This window comes from Natrix helvetica (assembly GCF_964273705.1).
Source record: "Natrix helvetica genome assembly, chromosome: W".
Taxonomy (NCBI): Eukaryota; Metazoa; Chordata; class Lepidosauria; order Squamata; family Natricidae; genus Natrix; species Natrix helvetica.
Window position 1 is genome coordinate 31,192,474 of NC_138555.1, and position 20,316 is coordinate 31,212,789.

The 20,316-nt window shown below is 42.5% G+C and overlaps 1 protein-coding gene across 10 annotated transcripts in view; it reads left to right on the top strand.

The window, feature by feature from the left end:
* The window catches only part of LOC309400672 (uncharacterized protein), a gene marked incomplete at its 3' end in the record, with an annotated part of 60,887 nt that extends 41,481 nt beyond the window's left edge, over positions 1 to 19,406 (top strand). For 7 of the 10 annotated variants that reach the window (XM_081969259.1, XM_081969255.1, XM_081969256.1 and 4 more), the window contains one exon: positions 1,106 to 2,184. In XM_081969259.1, coding sequence (XP_081825385.1) covers positions 1,106 to 1,227 — 122 coding nt within the window. Of the gene's footprint in view, positions 1 to 1,105; positions 2,185 to 17,696 lie in introns of those variants that run through there. The other 3 variants (XR_014176690.1, XM_081969262.1, XM_081969261.1) reach the window with 3 other exon arrangements.
* Between the last annotated feature and the right edge of the window lie 910 nt (positions 19,407 to 20,316).

The window sequence follows — 20,316 nt, forward strand, 5'->3', positions numbered from 1 at the left end:
TGCGATCCTTGTTGGCCGCCCCAGTGTGATTATCTTCCTCATCTTCAGTGTCCCCCTGCAATTTTGTCTCTCCCCGTTGGAGAGTTGCCCCCCTTTTAGCCGCCTGGGGGCTGCCTGACTTATGTATCTCTTCCGTCGATCTATTTGATGATTCGGCAGCTTGTGCCTTCTCTACTGCTGTCTGTGGCGTTAACGTCGGTTTTGCCAGTAATCGTCTCTGTAACCGACCATCCCAAACCTCACAGACCAATCTGTGAGTGCTTCATCTAGGTTGCTAAATTCGCAGTAGATAGCTGCCTTCCAGAGGGGCTCCATATAACAGCTGATAGACTCACCCTCCGCCTTGTCCCTATGGTAAAAAGCATGTCTTCTAGCAATGCAAGATGGTTGGGGAGCATAATGTTACCGCAATTTACCCAATAATATGTCCCAAGGAACCGTCTGAAAAGGTTGGGGCGCAATGAGGGCCCTCGCCGTCTTAAACTCTTTTCTACAAATGCTCAAAAAAAGCGCTTGTTTGTGATTGTGATATTTGTATAGTCGTTACCTTCCAATATACAGTCAAAAAGGATTTAAGTACAAATCCCATGTCTGTGTTTCAGGATCAAATGGTGCAAACTGTGGTGGGTTAGCCATTCTCTTTCCAAAACAACACAGTCGCCACTCATGCGTGCCCCTTAATCTCTGCGACCTCTCAATTAGCAGTTCTCAGGGTTGCCTTTGAGCCCAGGAATCCCACCTTCATCGCCAATGCAATGTTGAGCGTGGGGAACAGACGAGGAGTCAGATTCCTGCAGTACTGTTTATTCAAGATAAGAACATACTATAAACCAACATGCAGCTTCCGGCTGACAGCCCCTTTTATGGGAAGCTGTCAGCTGTTAACCAATAACTTACGTCCCGCACTTGCACAGCAGAGGAAAAGCCTCTGCTCGCGCCTGCGCGGACATAACACAGTAGTATTTCAGTGGTGATGTTTCCTTTAATACAATGTACTTTAAAATATTTCTATGTGGTTATACCAATCACCTCTAGGCTAAGAGCTTAGATTGCCATCTTGTTTTGCATTGCTTAATTTTTTTTTCTCCTCCCTTTTATCCCCAAGGTCCCCGTAAGCCTTTTGGAGAGCGGAAAGTTATTGTCCTCACAACCACAGACTGCGCCACCTCCAGTGCTGTTCCAGGTGGGAGTCACCCACTTGAAACCAGTGTGTTTGTATGGGTGTAGGTCTCTTCATTTGCCATCACCTTTTTATTCTCATTAGTGTTTTCCTTTACTGTCCCTGTCTTTATTGCCTGTCATTTGTCGGCAGTTACATTCCCCTTGTCCCTGGACATTTCTGCTCAACACCCGCCAGGATCCACACCCTCTATGCTCCTCTTCCTCTTCTTCCAACAGTTGGTGATGTTCATTTTGATTTTTTTTCCTCCTGTGAGCATTTTTTTCCTGTGTTTTGCAGCTAAAATCTTTATTTCTGTGTTTTGAGAGAGCTGTCTCCTTTTTGTTGATTTAGACATAAAGTTTTTTTTAAAAAACAACACAAATGGGTGGGTGGGAAGTAGAGGGATATGTGATCTAATCTGTTTGATTTAGTGTTTCTCAGGCCCCCATGGAAATGGTGGAGGGTTGTAATAAAAAGTTGGAGCGCATGTTACCAACCCAGAATTCGATGGAAGACTGGTATTTAGTAGCTCCTTCCTTTGTTCCCCACTGTTTCTATCAAGCTTTTCTTCAGAAAAGCAGGCAGCTTCTTTCAGTAGCCTGCAACAGTGGAGTCGATTCTTTGGGCCAAAATTGAGAGTTAAACTATTCCTGCCTGCCCCCCCCCCCCCCAACAAAATGAATTTAATATGCAGTGCTCTTTTTCCTTTTTATTCCTCCCTCAAATGAGACTCTTTCATATTGATCAGCTGAGCCCGGTCATGAGGGATTAAGTTTGGAACTGGAACAGGGGCATTCAGGCATTTTAGGGGGAAGGTGACTGAAATTTTGCTGAGAAGACGCTGAGAAACCCTAAATCAGGGAGGCTGAGAACAGAAGTTTCTTCATATTTCTTAGAAGCATTTAATTTTTTTTTATATGTACAGCAAGGAGATTTTTTCTGTCAAATAAACTTATGAAATGCAAAGTCTGTTGCTGAGTCATTCAGAATTTTCTCTAAGCCTGGTCAAAGGAGATCTTCAATTAAATACATAGGCTTTTCAACGTTACTGTTGCTTCTTCCTCTATTTAGTGCTTTTGGTTTGTTTGAAGGTTGAATGAATAGCTAGAATAAAAGTACTTAAGCCCCATCTATTTAGAACACATGCATGCACACATTTCTCTATTCAATCTGCTGAAGATTGTTAACTAAATAACATAAAATAAAGGTAACTGTTTCCCCTGTCCAGTCACATCCAACTTTAGGGGACAGTGCTCATCTCCACTTCTTAGCCAAGGGAGCCAGTGTTGCCTGAAGACATTTCCATGGTCATGTGTCCAGCATGACTATATGCCAAAGCGCATGGAACACTGTTACCTTCCCAAGGAAGTACCTATTTATCTACCCACATTTGCATGCTTTTGAACTGCTAGGTGGGCAGGAGCTGCAGCAAGTAACGGGAGCTCACCCCATCACGCGTCGCTCAGGTCTTCAACCCGGGTTGTCAGCTTTCCACATGACAAGCTCAGCATCATTAATCATTGAGCCACTGTAGTTAAACCAAACCCATAAGTAACCTTAGTAACCCAAAATTTCTTAAACCTAAACGTCCAAACTACTTCCCTTTCAAATAGAAGCTTTCAAGCAGACTGTGCAATATACCTTATTTACACCTATGGTATGTGTTCTGTCCCGTGATTCTAAGGAATATACAGACACAGACTTGGCTGTCTGCCACGACTAATTACAGAGATAAAACCACCCCTTGGCTAGGAGCCTAGAACGCTATCTTCAAGAAACCAAGATTAGACTTACGGAATGCTTTCTCAACGGCTAGTAAAATGGACTGTTGTTTCCTGCAAAAATTCCCCTCCCGTCGCTCTACCTATAAACTCTTTGGGAGGGGCCACAACCATAGCCAGCTGTCCCTATTTCCTTTTATGACGTCTTCTCCACAGCTGCTCCCTTCTCCTCTCAGCTCTATGCACACGCACATCAGGGACAACCTCCCTCTGTTTCTCCTCACTGCTCCCTGACTCAGATGCCACCTGGTGGCCAACAGGCCTTTCTAGTTCCTGCTCTGACTCCAAACACCCTCCAGAGTCTTCCTCATCCTCCAGAGCAGTCCCATAATGGTCATCGCTGTCAGAGTCCACCAACAACTCAGCCGGCCGCTGCTGGGCCACAACAGTATGTGACTAGATATACATAGAGAAATCTTATCTTTATTTTAAAAAATCAGCGATCTTTGTGCATTTGAAACATTACACTCAGGAGAGCAAATTCAGATTTGAAGAAACATGCCTGATCAAAACAAGATTATCCAAGAACAAAAGGAATAGTTATAATGCCCCTAGCTTTTAAAGACTCCAATATTGTTTTCTCCCAGCTTCCTACCAAATTGTGTTTATCTTCCTTGCAGCTGTCTGCTGTTAGCTTTTGGTTACTTGTCTACATAGGGCTCTGTTAAAGCCATCCTGGTTTGCCTTTTGCCCATTTCAACCGCTGTTCCCATCTTCAAAAAAGGAAAAAAATAGATCCTGGAAATTACAGACCTATCAGCCTGACCTTAATATCAGGAAGGATTCTGGAAAAGATGAGCAACGAATCACTGAACACCTAGAAGCAAGCAAAGTAATAACCAAAAGCCAACATGAGTTTGTCAAAAACAGATCATGCCAGACTAATCTTATTACATTCTTTGACAAAGTGACAAAATTAGTGGACAAGAGGAATACTGTCGATATAATTTACTTGGACTTCAGTAAGGCATTTGATAAAGTAAACCATAACCTACTACTAGATAAAGTAGAAAAATGTGGGTTGGACAGCATCACCACCAGATGGATTCGTAACTGGCTGACCAACCGCACTCAACGTGTAGTCCTCAATAGAACTGCATCTACATGGAGGGAAGTATGCAGTGGGGTACCCCAAGACTTAATTTTAGGCCCAGTACTCTTCAACATCTTCATCAATGATTTGGATGAGGGAATAAATGGGGAACTCATCAAATTTGCAGATTACACCAAACTGGCAGGAATAGCCAACACTCCAGAAGATAGGCTTAAGATACAGAAGGATCTTGACAAACTTGAACATTGGGCACTATCTAACAAAATGAAATTCAATGGTGAGAAAAGTAAGGTTCTACATTTAGGCAAGAAAAACAAAATGCACAGGTACAGTATACATGTGGTACATCACTCAGTAGTAACTGTGAGAGGGATCTTGGAATCCTAGTGGACAACCATTTAAATATGAGCCAGCAGTGTGCAGCAGCTGCCAAAAAAGCCAACACAGTTCTAGGTTGCATAAACAGGGATAGAAACAAGATCACATGAAGTGTTAATGCCACTTTACAGGTGAAACTTGAAAAATTAGAATATCATGCAAAAATTCATTTATTTCAGTAATGCAGCTGTGTTGACCCTGGTCTTAATGAAGCACAGTGGTCCAAAGTCCTCTTTTCTGATGAGAGTAACTTTTGCCAAAAGCACCAAAAAGTGATTCAATGACCGTGTGAAGGTTCCAAGAATTTCCCTAATTAATTTACGAGCCCCGAGACGAAATTCAAAAAAAACCATTTGTTTATTAGGACTAACATGTTGGCACGGACTTCTGTGTAGCTGAAACACTTAATGGCGTCTGACCTTTACGCCCGTGTCCCCTCCCCTCTGGCTGAGGTCATCAATCACATTCTCCAACAGGACGTTATGGCAGGGTTCTGGACATGCGCATTCACATCCCAGTACAGAAATATGAGACTTTTACTCTGGCCAAAAGTATGCATGGCATTTCCCTTCCCCTTCTCAAGGTGATAGTAGTCATGGAAAGGCCTTAGACAGACAGTGGGATTACTGTGCTTGATTGGCCTCTCCATTCTTCCTCCATACTCTGGGTCCTTGGTTTCCAAATGCGATGCAAAAGTTGCTCTCATCAGAAAAGAGGACTTTGGACCACTGTGCTTCATTAAGACCAGGGTCAACGCAGCTGTCTACCAGGAGATTTTGAAGCACTTCATGCTTCCTTCTGCAGACGAGCTTTATGGGGATGCTGACTTCATTTTCCAGCAGGACGTGGCACCTGCCCACACTGCCAAAAGCACCAAAACCTGGTTCAATGACTGTGCGATTACTGTGCTTGATTGGCCAGCATACTCGCCTGACCTGAACCCCATAGAGAATCTATGGGGCATTGCCAAGAGAAAGATGAGAGACATGAGACCGAACAATGCAGAAGAGCTGAAGGCTGCTATTGAAACCTCTTGGTCTTTCATAACACCTCAGCAGTGCCACAGGCTGATAGCTTCCAGGCCACGCCACATTGAAGCAGTAATTGCTGCAAAAGGGGCCCAAACCAAGTACTGAGTACATATGCATGCTTATACTTTTCAGAGGTCCAATATTGTTCTATGTACAATCCTTGTTTTATTGATTGCATGTAATATTCTAATTTTCTAAGATGGTGGATTTGGGGTTTTCATGAGCTGTATGCCATAATCATCACAATTATGACAAATCACGGCTTGAACTATCTTGCTTTGCATGTAATTGTTGTGGAAATTGAAGACTCAAAGACCAGCTCTTTGCAATGCAAGAAAGTTTATTGCGCAGGTTCAAACAGCTAAAATAGCATATGGGGGTTTGAACCCCGAACAGTCTCAAACAACAATCTTATATAGTCATTTTGACGTAAGCATATACGCAGGCATACATTTGCTAAATTGATAAAAGGAGAAATGGAAAAGTACAGAAAGAGCCGAGAATAAAAATACGTCAAGGAACATTTAACATCTGCGAGACAAACACGGGACTATCCCCTGTCCTAGACAGATAACAGGATACACCCCTCATGGTCTGTCTGAACATACAGATAAAAATATAAATGTTATGCCTCATTGATCTTACCCTGCCTCTGTCTGGAAATATCTTTTTCCTTGACCAGTCTTTTGCAATGTTATAATGAACCAAAGTCTGAACCAAGATTCAGGGCCTGTCTTCCCGATTCAGGGCCTGTCTTCCCTCCTTCCTTAATCCCCCCTTTGTGACTCATCTGAGTTTCCCAGAAGAGTCACATATTCTTCCAACTCTATTGTAGGTCTTAAGTTCTCATATTCTAGCACAGCCATCACCTGAGCAGTTGCCTTTCTTTCTGCTAATAAAGACAGACTATTAGAGATGGTTCGAACAAAAATTGGCAATACACAAGGAAGTATCACACATCCCGCTGCAATCAACCCAATCAAAGCAACTATGGCCTGTAATCCTGGAAGCTTGGGAAACCATCCCCCAAACACCTCCTTCAGATTAAATCCTCGCCATATTTGAGTGGGATTATGTGTAAGTTGTCTAATTTCTGTAGTCAGCTGTTTTACCACCTTCCCTGTTTCATCGATTTGGAGGCAGCAGTTGGACAAATTAAACTTTCCACACACCCCTCCTTCTTTAGCCAAGAGGTAGTCTAGGGCCAATCTATTCTGATACACAGCAGTTCTTATCTTATCAGTGGCTTCCGACAAAACATTAAGTGCTTTGTCTATTCTTACCCCTGCCAGATCCAGAACTGCCTGTAACCGAATGATTCTGTTTAACATGTATATAGGGGTGTGGTACCCCCATGATCCATCTTCTGCCCATGTTGCTCTTCCATATGTACACACTATGCGTTCACTAGTCCATTTCTCATCCTCCTTATCATAAGCAGAATATTCTTTACAAGGGAAGTCTGTGAACACAGTTTGCACTTCCCTCTTTGCTCTCAATCCTACTTGTTCATATAAGGGGACTCCTAATATTTGTTTTGATTGAATTGGTAACAAAAAGAAGGATGGTTTTATCCAACCTAAGACACACGAACCTGACCAATTAAAAGGGAGTTGCTCATAAGCTAGTTTTCCACATATCCAATACATGTCTTTAGGAGCTACCCATTCATCAGCCGTCCGGGATGAGTTCAGGTAACCTAGATATGTTCTATTAAAATGTTCAGGTTTTGTGGCATTACCTGGTGATGTCCATTGGTTATACTTTTCATTCCAAATTCCTAAGCAAATAAGTTCTCCTACATAATGTGTACCATTTCTAGCAAAACAGTTTCTTCCTACAAGATTAGTGGTGAGTGTCCAGACAATACCTGTACGCTGTTCCCTCTTTGTAATATTTCCTGCCTTGGAAAGATTATTATAGATCAATGGATGAGCCTCCAGCGCCTCCCATGGCCATTGTTCCCCCATATTAGTTCCTCCACACACAAAACAATTCTTGACTGTAAGGGTTTTAGCTACTTCTTCGGCAAGCTCTACAAAAAGATTATTGGCTTTTGCGCTTATTAAAAGGGGAGTTTCTAATTTCCGTAGATTATCGTAAACCGACCATCCCAGGGATTTTACTTCACCTTCAAATACTTTCTCCACCTTTATAGTAAGATACGTTTTTGGATCTGATCCTGTGCCATCTATTCCAAATCCATAACTTACTACAGCAGGATGCCTTCGGTCCACTTCTAACTCTACTACATTTCCACTGCTTCTTCTAAAGGAAGTAATATACTTACAGCCCTTATAACCCCCTCCAGTATAATCACAGATGCACTTCCAGCCAGAACATTGGGTGTTTCCAGCACAGGGGAGCCATTGGTTTGGGTTGCCATAAGCCCAATTCAAGTTAGCGGAACACAAATATTTATGGTTTGCTTGGTAGGCTGTTACCCAAGACTCGTCTCCACAGGTGGAACCCCATCCTTTGCTCAGGGCGATACATGCATCAAAGCTTATTCTTAAGGGGTCTTTTCCTCTTTCTAACTTTAGAGTATAATTGAGAAAATACAACTTCCCGTCACCTTCAGGGGTATTACGGGAGCCATATTTAGCCAATCCAGCATATATGGTCACATTCAATCGTATGGGAGTACTAGGGTTATAACAAATAATTTTTCCATCATGGTTGCACAAACTATACATGGTTTGGTTATGTATGCAATTGACAAGCTGAGGCTTACAGTTTCTAGGTGATTGTGTGTGGTAGACTAAAGTGTTAAGAATGGTTCTCCCTACTTGTGCCTTTGTAATACAAAGAGAACAGGTGTCAGGGGCCTCGGTGGAGTGAGGTGCCCGTCTAGGTGCTTCTCTTGGTGTAACATGAGATTTTGGTGCACGTGTTTGTGGGAAAAGTCTTTTTACGTGTGCTTTGGTGGGTGTTTGACGAGGGGGTGGACAGTGATTCAATGAGCCTTTGCAATCCTGATAACATAGTACCCCTTCTGTTCCATTACATCTTTTGTATATACTTAGACCTCTTCTCCCGGATCGAGCACAAGTGGTTAAGTCAAACCTGGTACATGTTTTTGGTTTCTCCAAACGATAGAAGATGGCTCCATCATTTAAACATTGAGTACAGGGTCCTTCCCCTAAAGGCCATTTTTCCCCAACACTTCGCTGTTTCCTTCTCTCCTTTATGCGGCTATGTTGTAAGGTACATATCCCTTTCCATCCAGGTTTTAACTGATTGATATGAGTAACCCGTTCCCAACCCCGAAATATTGGATCCCCACAGTCTAATATAATAGGAGGCCTTTCCACTCGATATGAAGCATAGCTACACATTCCCTTTCTGAGCACATAGCCTACGTACTTGCAGAGGAAATGGTTTGTGTACTTCCGAGCTAGACAGGCTTCCTTGACTAGTTGATCAAATGCATGGGGGGCTTGACAAGGGTGAGGTAAGATTTCATTCCAGCAACCTGGTGTAAAGACAAGAGGAGGATAGCCCCGGCACTGTCCATTGCCTATTACATAAGACTGGACAATACCTGGACGTTCCTCAGGTCTATTCCACTGTCCTAGATTTTGCACGCACACCGAATTACCTAACACCCTTGTAAATAAAACACTTACCCCCAACCAACCAAATGCACAAGTTAACCTCATCCTCCGTTGTATCCGGGTTGTCTGCTTCTTCCTGACGCATCTGGATGGTTTGATTTACAGTAGGACAAGGTTTAAGTGTACAATAATATTTGTTATCTTTTTGACCTATGTATGGTGATAATGCGTCCTCTATAATTTTTACATCACATTCAATTCCACAATGTGAGTATGCAATACAATCAATACAATGTGTACAGCAACAACACCCACACTTACAATCACAAAACCAACACATATAGACTTATCCTATTTGGTTATATAATAAGCATATGTTAATAATATGTATGCTATACTAAGTATTACTTATCCAATCTTCACCCGTGCTTTGAAAAGTCAGCTTCCAGGGGTGACTTTAGCAGGGGTTTCTTCTTTCCTCCAGGAACTCAAGCCACGTGATCTGTTGTTGGCCCTCAGGAGTTGGAGTGGGCAAGGGAATCAGAGGATCCACAGGCTTTGGAATACCACAAAATCGCTCACGACAGTAGTAGAATAATACTATCATTAGTGATCCTATTGCTAATATCCAAAGTCCCCACACCCGGGCTTCAAACATGAGTCCATACCAATCTTCAGCCGTGCTTGGGAGACAGCTTCCGGGTTGTGGTCCCTGCAGGGCTAGGTCCTCTTCTTCCGCCTTCTCAACACAACCTGGGTACACTTAACCTATTTATATACATAACACAAGTGATTTAAGCACGTTTGAATGTCATTTTGGTAGGATTTCGGTGGTCCACTGAAACGCTCCAGCCTACGTCCGCAGCCTTAACCCTCGTCCAATGAATCCAGGCCTTGGACTCTGCTATTTTCACTGCCAAGGGTGACACCATTATGACCATATATGGACCTTTCCATCTCCCTTCCAACTGTTCCTTCTTCCAATGCTTTACCCACACATTATCTCCTGGCTTAAATGGGTGACATTTAGTCACTAGTGGTGGGGGGTTTTGCTCTTGAACATAATTTCGGAGTTTCTCAACTTGCTTGTTTAATTCTTGCACCATCTCCATATTCCAAACACCCCCCTTATGTCCCAAATCAGGCCACCCCGCCAAGTTTCTTCTCAACAATGTAGGTGGACGCCCAAACATTAACTCATAAGGTGACAGTTTATGTTGGCGTCGGGGAGAACACCTGACAGCATACAAAGCCAATGGAAGGGCATCAGTCCATTTCAAATGACATTCCGCACAGATTTTAATGATCCTTTCTTTAAGGGTTCTGTTCATTCTTTCAGCCATCGATCCCGATTCAGGGTGATTTGCACTATGGAACCTCCACTTGATCCCCACTGCGTTAGCCACCGCCTGGTTAATGTGATGGACAAACTCAGGCCCATTATCTGATGAGATATGGGATGGAAGTCCGAACCTAGGGATTATCTCTTTAAGGAGCAGTCTAGCCACTTCTCTAGCTTGTTTTGTTTTTGTGGGAAAAGCCTCTGGCCATCCGGTATACATATCAACCATAACCAACATTGCTTTATAAGGGCCACATCTTGGCATGTCTGTAAAATCAATCATCAAATAATCCATTGGGAGATAAGACACCGGGATGGTTCCAGGGGGCAAGAGTGGTCCCTGCCTCGGATTCACCTTAGCACATATAATACATTTGGCCACAACTTTCGCTGCTATTCCAGCCAGTCCATTAATGAAATAATCCCTACTCAGGGCGGTTTCTAAGGCAGTTTTCCCCATATGAGTAGTTTCATGTGATAGCTGGACCAATGTCCATGCTACTGACGTCGGCACATATATTCTTTTATCTGGCATCACATACCAACCTTCTTTTATACTAGCATGTAAATCATGAGTGGCCTTAATACACTCCTGTTGAGTGTATGTTGGCTTTATTTCTGGTGGAATCACTCCTAAATCCATTGCCACATGAATTGCTAAATCAGGAGTAGGGCCCGCTCGCTTGGCTGCTTCTCTGGCTTCCAAATCTGCTAGTCGATTTCCCTGGGCTATCCTATCGTCCCCCCTCTGGTGGCCTTTACAATGCATAACAGAAACCTTTGCAGGTTTATGTACTGCATCGATGAGGCGACTAATCAAATGTCCATGCTGGACATACTTCCCTGCAGAATCTCGAAAACCCCTTTCCTTATAAACTGCTCCATGAGCATGTAAGGTCAGGAAAGCGTACTTGCTATCAGTCCACACATTCAAAGTCTCTTTCTCTGCTCTTTCTAAAGCTCTTGTTAATGCCCACAATTCTGCCACCTGAGCACTCCACTTCCCTCCTATCGGTCCGCTTTCTACAACACCTTCATCATCCACAATCGCATATCCGGCCACACGTTTCCCCTCATGCATGTAACTAGAGCCATCTGTATACCAATAAAGTTTTGCATCTGTCAAAGGGATATCAGATAAATCGGGACGAGTTGAATACACTGTCTCTAATACTTGCAAACAATCATGTTCCTTTTCAGTTTCTGTGGGCAACAATGTAGCTGGATTCAATCTATTGGAAACTATCAACTGTACTTGAGGATTCTCGATCAACATGGCTTGATACTTAGTCAGTCTCTGGTTACTAATCCATAAATGTCCCTTATTATCTAATACTGACTGTACAGCATGTGGGGTGTGCACATTGATAGGACAAGAAAATGTTAGTTTGTTACAATCCTGTAACAACTCAGCAATTGCAGCCAAAACCTTCAGGCAGTGTGGCCATCCTTTGGCCACTCCATCCAATTGTTTGGATAGGTAGGCAACAGGTTGTTGCCACCTTCCAAGTTTCTGAGTGAGTACTCCTAGAGCCATATTTTTGCTGGTATCCACATACAAATTAAAAGGTTTCCTCAAATTAGGCAACGCTAAAGCAGGTGCAGAAGTAAGAGCTATTTTAATACTTCTAAAAGCATTTTTCTGTTCTCCTTCCCAAAGGAAAGGATCTACATTTGCTCCTTTGGTAGATGTATATAGAGGTGCTGCTATCAGAGCAAAGTTAGGGATCCAAATTCTACAAAAACTTGCTAAGCCAAGAAATCCCCTAAGTTGTCTTCTGTTTTTGGGTTCTGCTATTGTTAAAATTGCTTCTTTTCGTTCTGGTCCTAGCGATCTGCGTCCTTGTTCAATATCATAGCCTAAATATCTCACTTTCTCTTTTACCAACTGCGCTTTCAGTCTGGATACTCTATAACCACAATCTAATAACAAATCCAACAACCTTTTGGTATTCTCCCAACAAGTATCCTCACATTGTCCTGTCACCAACACATCATCCACATATTGTAAAACCACATCTCCTTCTTGTCTGGGAACAAAGTAGAGCAGATCCTTGGCCAAAGCAGTTCCAAATAGGGTGGGTGAGTTTTTGAACCCTTGTGGTAATCGAGTCCAAGTGAATTGCATCTTAACTCCTGTTCCTGGGTTTTCCCATTGAAAGGCAAATAATGGCTGACTAACCGGGTGAATGGGTATTGTGAAAAACGCATCTTTTAAATCTATGACTGAAAACCACCTAGCTTCCGGAGGGATCAAACTCAAAAGCGTGTAAGGGTTTGGTACCACCGGGTGTAGGGTCACAGTCATACTATTCATGAGCCTCAAATCCTGAACCGGCCGATAGGAGCCATCCGGCTTCCTAATAGGAATGATCGGGGTGTTCCAAGGAGACTGAATCGGTACTAATATACCTGCTTTCAAGTACTTCAATATACTTTTATATATGGCGAGTACGACTTCCCTGGAATATGGGCGATACTGTCCAATTTGCACAGGCATAGCAGTAGGTTTTAAATCTACAATAACGGGAGGATGGTGGGCTGCAAAACCCGGAGGATTGTCCTCTGCCCATAATTCCGGTACATCGAATTCTCTCCATTTTTCATCCGATTCCTGCCCCCCAACAACATCCAGTACCATTACCCTCCATGTGGCTTCAGACCGGTGTCTTACAGACACCCGCTGACACCCTTCATCAAATGAAATCGTAGCCCCTAATTTGCTAAGCAGATCCCTTCCCAACAAAGGAATGGGGCATTCAGGAATATACAAAAACTCATGTTCAATTTCAGATCCATTCAATACACACTTCACTGGTTTCAAAACCTCACGTCCCACCACCTTTCCTGAAATCCCCTTCACTTGTAATTTGTATGGTCCAGGTGACGTGACTGGTTGATTTACTACCGATCTCCCTGCTCCTGTGTCTACCAAAAATGTGGTTTGTTGACCCCCAATTTGCATAGTAACCAAAGGCTCGGGTGGGGCCTCCCCTAAGCCAGGTCCCCGTCAATCTGTCCATCCTGTTTCTGCCAATCCAATTCCTTCCACCCTGTTCTCTCTCTCTGCATTCACATATCCTCTGCCTCTCACACCTCTGCCTCTCCCTCTGCCAGGGAATCTTCCAGACACCATTCCTCCTCTTCCTCCTTGGCCGTATGTTTGCCTCTCAGAGTCCTGTCTATTTCCTGGTCTATCCCCTAAACCTCTTCCCCTCATCATCTTTCTGGGACATTCTCTCTGCCAATGTCCTTCTCCTTTACAAAATGCACATTGGTTGGGTCCCAATCCAGGGCCCCTCTGCAGTGCCACTGCCAACAATTCTGTCTTTTTCTGCATCCTAACATCTCTTTCCTTCTTCTCAACTTTGTCTCTATTCACATACACTTTTCTCGCAATCTCCAACAACTCAGTAGTATTTTTACTCAATGCTCCTTCCAATCTTTGTAACTTCCTTCTAATATCCTCATAACTTTGGGCTATGAAGCGCTCATTCAACATTCGCACATTGTCTGGGGCTCTGGGGTCTACTTGAGTATACAACTGGTAGGCTTCAATCAACCTTTGCAGGAAACTCTCAGGACTTTCATCTGGCTTCTGCATCACTAAAGATGGTTTAGACATATTAACAGGGGGTTTTCCCGCCATTCGGAGTGCCCTTACTGTCAAATTCTGATAGTCCTTGAGTCTATCCATATGTGTATTATCCCGGGTGGACCAATGCGGGTCTTCCTCGGGTGCCTTTTCTGACAATTCCTGTTGTAAATTTGGAACATTTGGCGACTGTTCCTGAATGCACTTTCTAACTGCTGTCTTCCACTTTTCCCTCTCTTCTGGGGTTAATAAGGTATTTAGAAGTTGTTGGATATCATTCCAGGTTGGATTATGAGTTTGCATAATTGTCTGGAATAAATCCGCCATCTCTGTAGGTTTTTCACTCAACGGACCATAATGTTGTTTCCAATTCAATAAATCAGTTGTTGTAAAAGGGACATACTGAAACATAGGCACAATTTGCATCTGCCCGTGAGCTCCCGGCACTTGTTGGTCCGTTTGTCTCAAGGGAGCAAGGAATTCCTTCCTCGCTTCTGTTTCCTCTCTAGCCGTAACAGACCGCGTTTTCATTTTAACAACTTCCTCCTTATCTTCTAACCCCCCTTCTCCCCCTTCTTCACTGACAGACATTTCTCCACTAAGTTCTGCTTTTTTCTCACCATCTGCCACTTTTTGTTTTCTACGGACTATAGGTTCCCCCCCCCGCTGCCAAAGCAACTTGATGTTGTGCATATAATTGAGGTGGGGATGGCGCATATGGTGGGGGTCTTATACTAACATCATCTTCATCCTCACTCAATATTTTCTTTTCATTCTCTGTCTTTCTTTCAACCTTTGGAACATTTCTCGGCTTCTCTTTGTCACAGATGTTTTTAGTTATCTTGTTCTTATTTCCTCCCTGTCTACTTAGACACAGTTTCACCATTTCTGCCTGACATTGTAACAATTTATCACTTCTATCAAGGACTGCGTTACGCCACTGGTCTATATAAGGATATTGGTTAGGATATTTCTCCTCATTTTGGTTAACCACATCCCACAGCCTTTGTATAATCTGTTCTCTAAACGTCCCATAAGACGGCCACCCAACCCCTAGATGAGGCCATTCACTTTCGCATAAGAACCTCAATCTTTGTTTGGTGATTTTGGGATAGGGAAACGTGTATTTGACCTGATTGAAATACTCATCAAAACCTTCCAACATGCATTCCAACGGGGTGTTGGGAACGCTTGACTTTCCACCCATCTCTAACCACACAACTACCGACCCTTAGTCTCGGATGCACATACGACCACTAAAGGGAACTGCGGTAGTAACCACCCACACAGCCTGACACGGAGTTCTTTAGGGTCGACGCCCCGACTCCAGGGGGGTAATTAGTCCCCCTCTTCTATCTTCAAATGAGATAGGTACTTCACAAAGTTAACATATACTCGCCTGAAAAGTCTTCACACACGTCCTGGCCAGGAAAAGAGGTCAGACCTTCTTTCTTGCATTCAAGGGTTCTTGGACTAGGTTTTCCAGCACCGTCGATCCCACAGGAGGCCGCTACCTTTTCCTGGAGATAAGTTTTCCCCACGGCGCCTTGGAAGTCGGGAGTGGCCTCCCCTGGATCCGAAGGGTGAAACCTGCCCTCAGCGAAATTTCGCCTCGTCTAAGAGTCCCATCTGGATGGTGCCATGTTGTTGTGGAAATTGAAGACTCAAAGACCAGCTCTTTGCAATGCAAGAAAGTTTATTGCGCAGGTTCAAACAGCTAAAATAGCATATGGGGGTTTGAACCCCAAACAGTCTCAAACAACAATCTTATATAGTCATTTTGACGTAAGCATATACACAGGCATACATTTGCTAAATTGATAAAAGGAGAAATGGAAAAGTACAGAAAGAGCCGAGAATAAAAATACGTCAAGGAACATTTAACATCTGCGAGACAAACACGGGACTATCCCCTGTCCTAGACAGATAACAGGATACACCCCTCATGGTCTGTCTGAACATACAGATAAAAATATAAATGTTATGCCTCATTGATCTTACCCTGCCTCTGTCTGGAAATATCTTTTTCCTTGACCAGTCTTTTGCAATGTTATAATGAACCAAAGTCTGAACCAAGATTCAGGGCCTGTCTTCCCGATTCAGGGCCTGTCTTCCCTCCTTCCTTATAATGAGTCTTATCTCATATATTAGTTTCACCTTTTAAGTTGCATTACTGAAATAAATGAACTTTTGCACGATATTCTAATTTTTCGAGTTTCACCTGTATAATGCCTTGGTAAGGCCATACTTGGAATACTGCATTCAGTTCTGGTCACCACGATGTAGAAAAGATGTGGAGACTCTAGAAAGAGTGCAGAGAAGAGCAACAAAGATGATTAGGGGACTGGAGACTAAAACATGAAGAATGGTTGCAGGAACTGGGTATGTCTAGTTTAATGAAAAGAAGAACTAGGGGAGACATGATAGCAGTGTTCCAATATCTCAGGAGCTTCCACAAAGAAGAGAGTGTCAAACTATTCTCCAAAGCACCCGAGGACAGGACAAGAAGCAATGGGTGGAAACTAATAAAGAAGAGAAACAACTTAGAACTGAGGAGAAATTTCCTGACAGAACAATTAATCAGTGGAACAATTTTCCCCCAGAAGTTGTGAGTGCTCCAACACTGGAAGTTTTTAAGATGTTGGATAACCATTTGTCTGAAGTGGTGTAGGGTTTCCTGCCTAAGCAGGGGGTTATTCTGTATTCTATTCCATGCCCCACCTTTGTTCTCTGTGCCATTCCATTTCTGTTGCTAGTCTTACATATGCACTAGGTGCTAGTGAAATTCGAAAGGCTGTTTCTCAGCATGAAAAAAAAAACATCCTGAAATTATGAGGAATTATATAACTCCAGGAAATAAAACAGCAGTTCCCTATCTGGCCTGAGCATTTACTAGCTATGCAACTTTAGAAAACAGGTATAAAGAATGTGTTAATATATTTAGGCAAATGTTATTTTATTGGATGAATGCAATACATTAATTGCATTTATGTACTCTAGATGTTTCCTGTTCAGTAAAAGTATTGAAACACATGGACCCATTTTGAGTAGGCTGGAACTGATAATTTTTGTCCTTGAGGCTAGCATGGACAATGAGTGGCAACAGGTGTAATGTGGCACTGTAAATATTGAAGGGGCCCAGGCTCAATTTGGGAGTTTCAGAGACATTGATAGGGTTATCCTATCACAGCTAAACCTTTCCATCCTTTTTTGGGGTGGGTGTTAAAGTAAGAACAGGAATGAGATTGCTGTGGAACAAATGCCATTTGCACTTTTTAACCCTGTAAAAAAGCCTTAAGTTTACTTATGGCTGATTCTGGCCTGATTTAAGGACTTTAAAACAAACCACTCTGATTCGCATTTGTAAACACTGAAGAGGAGGGAAAACTGATCTGAAAAGCGTTGTTTGTGTGAAAGGGTAATGGTTAAGGGTAGCAATAGGAACAGGAGTCACTTAGAAGCTTCTTGTTCCATTTCCAACCTTTTATTTTAAATAAAAAACAAAAGTTACATCACTAAAATGTAGCCATTTTGTAGCTATATTTTGGCTTGACCTTGGAGGGAGGACCATATACAACCCATGGACTGCCTATTATTCATGCCTGCTGTTTGTTTCTCCTCCTTGCCATCTTGGCATGTATAGATGGGAGATTTTAAGCTTCTTTCTAAATGTTGAGGTCATGTACCTTCAATCCTGGTAAGAAACTCATGTTGATTTTAAGGAATAAGATGACATCTCATGTTCTGGGAACTCCTGAGAATCCAATTTCCTTCTCTGTCCCTTTCCTTACCATAGTTGTAACAGCTCTTTGAAATACACAGCATCAGAAATAGTAATTAAGACACCAGAACCAAGAGGTGTAGCCATGATGGGAAAGTTCTTGAATCTACATTTCAGTACTTTAATCCTTGAGAAAGATACTCATCTGGAAGTGATGCCTGCACAAGATTTTCAGGTAAACTGAATTGTGCTTTAATCTTCCCATGTGGCATGCAGACTTTAAAACAGATGAAGGTAGTTGAATGTAACAAGACTGTGTGTGTGTGTGCTAGTACCTTTAATGCCTGATGATTGCTTTGACAAAATCCCTGCAATCTTCTTGCCACCATTTTTAGAAAGTAGTCGACCATTGCGTTCTTCGGAAGGCTGAGAGAGACTGAATCAGTGGTGGGATTCAATTTTTTTTACTACCGGTTCTGTGGGCGTGGCAGGGGAAGGATACTGTAAACTCTCCGTTCCCACCCCACTCCAGGGGAAGGTTACTGCAAAATCCCCATTTCCTCCTGATCAGCTTGAACTCAGGAGGCAGAGAATGGATGGGGGTGGGGCCACTTAGAGGTGGTATTTACCAGTTCTCTGAACTACTCAAAATTTCCACTACTGGTTCTCCAGAACTGGTCAGAACCTGCTGAATACCACCTCTGGACTGAATAGCCCACGGTCATCCAGTTGGCATTGTGCCTAAAGCCAGTACTGAAGCACATGGTCTCCTGGTTTCTAGCCTAGTGCCTTTAACCCCTACACTCTTAGATTTCCTTTAAATAACATAATATTTGATTGATTGGATAAATTAACTACTGTGTTTCCCCGAAAATAAGACAGGGTCTTATTTTCTTTTGACCCCCCCCCCCAAATAAGCACTTGGCCTTATTTTCGGGGAGGTCTTATTATTTTTGAGTTGCAGGAGGCGGCAAGTGTGGTCACCTCATGGCTGCTGCTGTGTTGCAATATTTTCGGGGAGGGCTTACTTTTGGGGGATGGCTTATTGTAGCGCATGCGCTCAAAAGCCTGATTGGGCTTATTATCCGGGGAGGTCTTATTTTCAGGGAAACAGGGTATTAGAAGCAGAGTAAGAAGCTAAATCACTGATGTTTTTACAAACAAGGTCCAATTTAGGTTACTAGATTATTTAATATTTTTCTCCAATGGAACCTAATGCAACTAATGTTGTTTGTATCTAACCAGCAAACTGGTTGAGAACGCAACAGAACTGAATTTGAAGTTTTAAAATGCCTGTGTTTGTTAAGCCGTTAGCTTCTCCAACCTTTGTGAATAAATTCAATGTACATTTGTGTTAATATTTTATTTTCATTACACTAATGGACATGAAATATTTCAGTATTAAGGGAGCCCCTTCTACATACATAATTACTAGCTTATCCTGTCATCATCATCATTCTTCGCACTTCAGCAAACCTCTTCCCTAAATGGCAAAATTAATTTAGGTTTGGAGGGAACTATAATGAGTTTCTAAATGTAATCAGCAAAAGAAACTTAATGAGTTTTGAATTCGGCTTTGCTTAACTAAAATATTTTTGCTTGACTCTTCAAAAACATAGAATATAGCTGAGGAGAGAATATGACTCATGGAAGGCAGAGGAAATAGCAAAATTGCATGAAGAAAAAGTACAAGCCAAATAACCACTTAGTTAGCTTTTCTCCTTTATTTTACTTAAACGCAAAAACATGCAAAATTGTCCTAAATGTAGCTTGGGGAATTTTGAGTCCAAAAGCTGGGAAAGAGGGATGAATATAACGGCAGTACATCAAAAGGAATCTGTACCTAAATAAAATGTGCAATACAATCTTTGGACAATCTGACAATACTTACACATTATGCTGCTGCTTCTGTTTTCCATTTTTTATTGTGTTGTCCCTTGTTGCCCTGTTGCTCACAGTACACTCATCCATAAAGTAGGAAACACTACACTTGGACACAAGCGTTTAGTAGTGCTTTCTACTTTATGGATGAGTCCACTGTCCATAAAATGTAGCATTGATCTGTGACACTTTCACTGTTGTCTTTATCCAGAACCACCTTCTGAACTGTCCTCCTAGGTCTCCCCTACCCCATCCGCTGACAGCTCCGTGGTGGTTGATAAAACAGGGAGACGCTAGCAGGAGGAGAGGTTTGACAGTCTGTTTTGTGGGATAAGAGTGAGACAGTATTTTTACTAGTATTAAAAGTACTGTTGCTGCCCAAATACATTCACAGCCTATATATATAGTTTCCACTGCTTCTAGCAACAGAGGATAAAATGGTAAATAAATTAAATCTGGATGGGTTCGCTCCTTTACTAGGATACACATGACAAAATTGTGTAGAAAATAAGCTTCCAAATTCTCTGAATGGCTTGATTTTTTTATTTTTCTCTTCTGTTTCCTTCTATCTGAACATAAAAGACTAACTTGTGAATTAGGTTATAAGTAAAAACATTTAGAAAAGGAAAAACTGGTGCTTGACATTCCACTTTTTTAGATGGCCATTTCATATGACTCCTTTGAACCAGTTCACGTGGCAAAGTGCTGAGAATATATGAATATGTGCACAGCAGAGGTGGGTTGCTGCCGGTTTGGCCTGACCGAACTGGTAGTGGCAGCAGCAGGAGGCTCCACCCACCCGCTCAGATGCTTC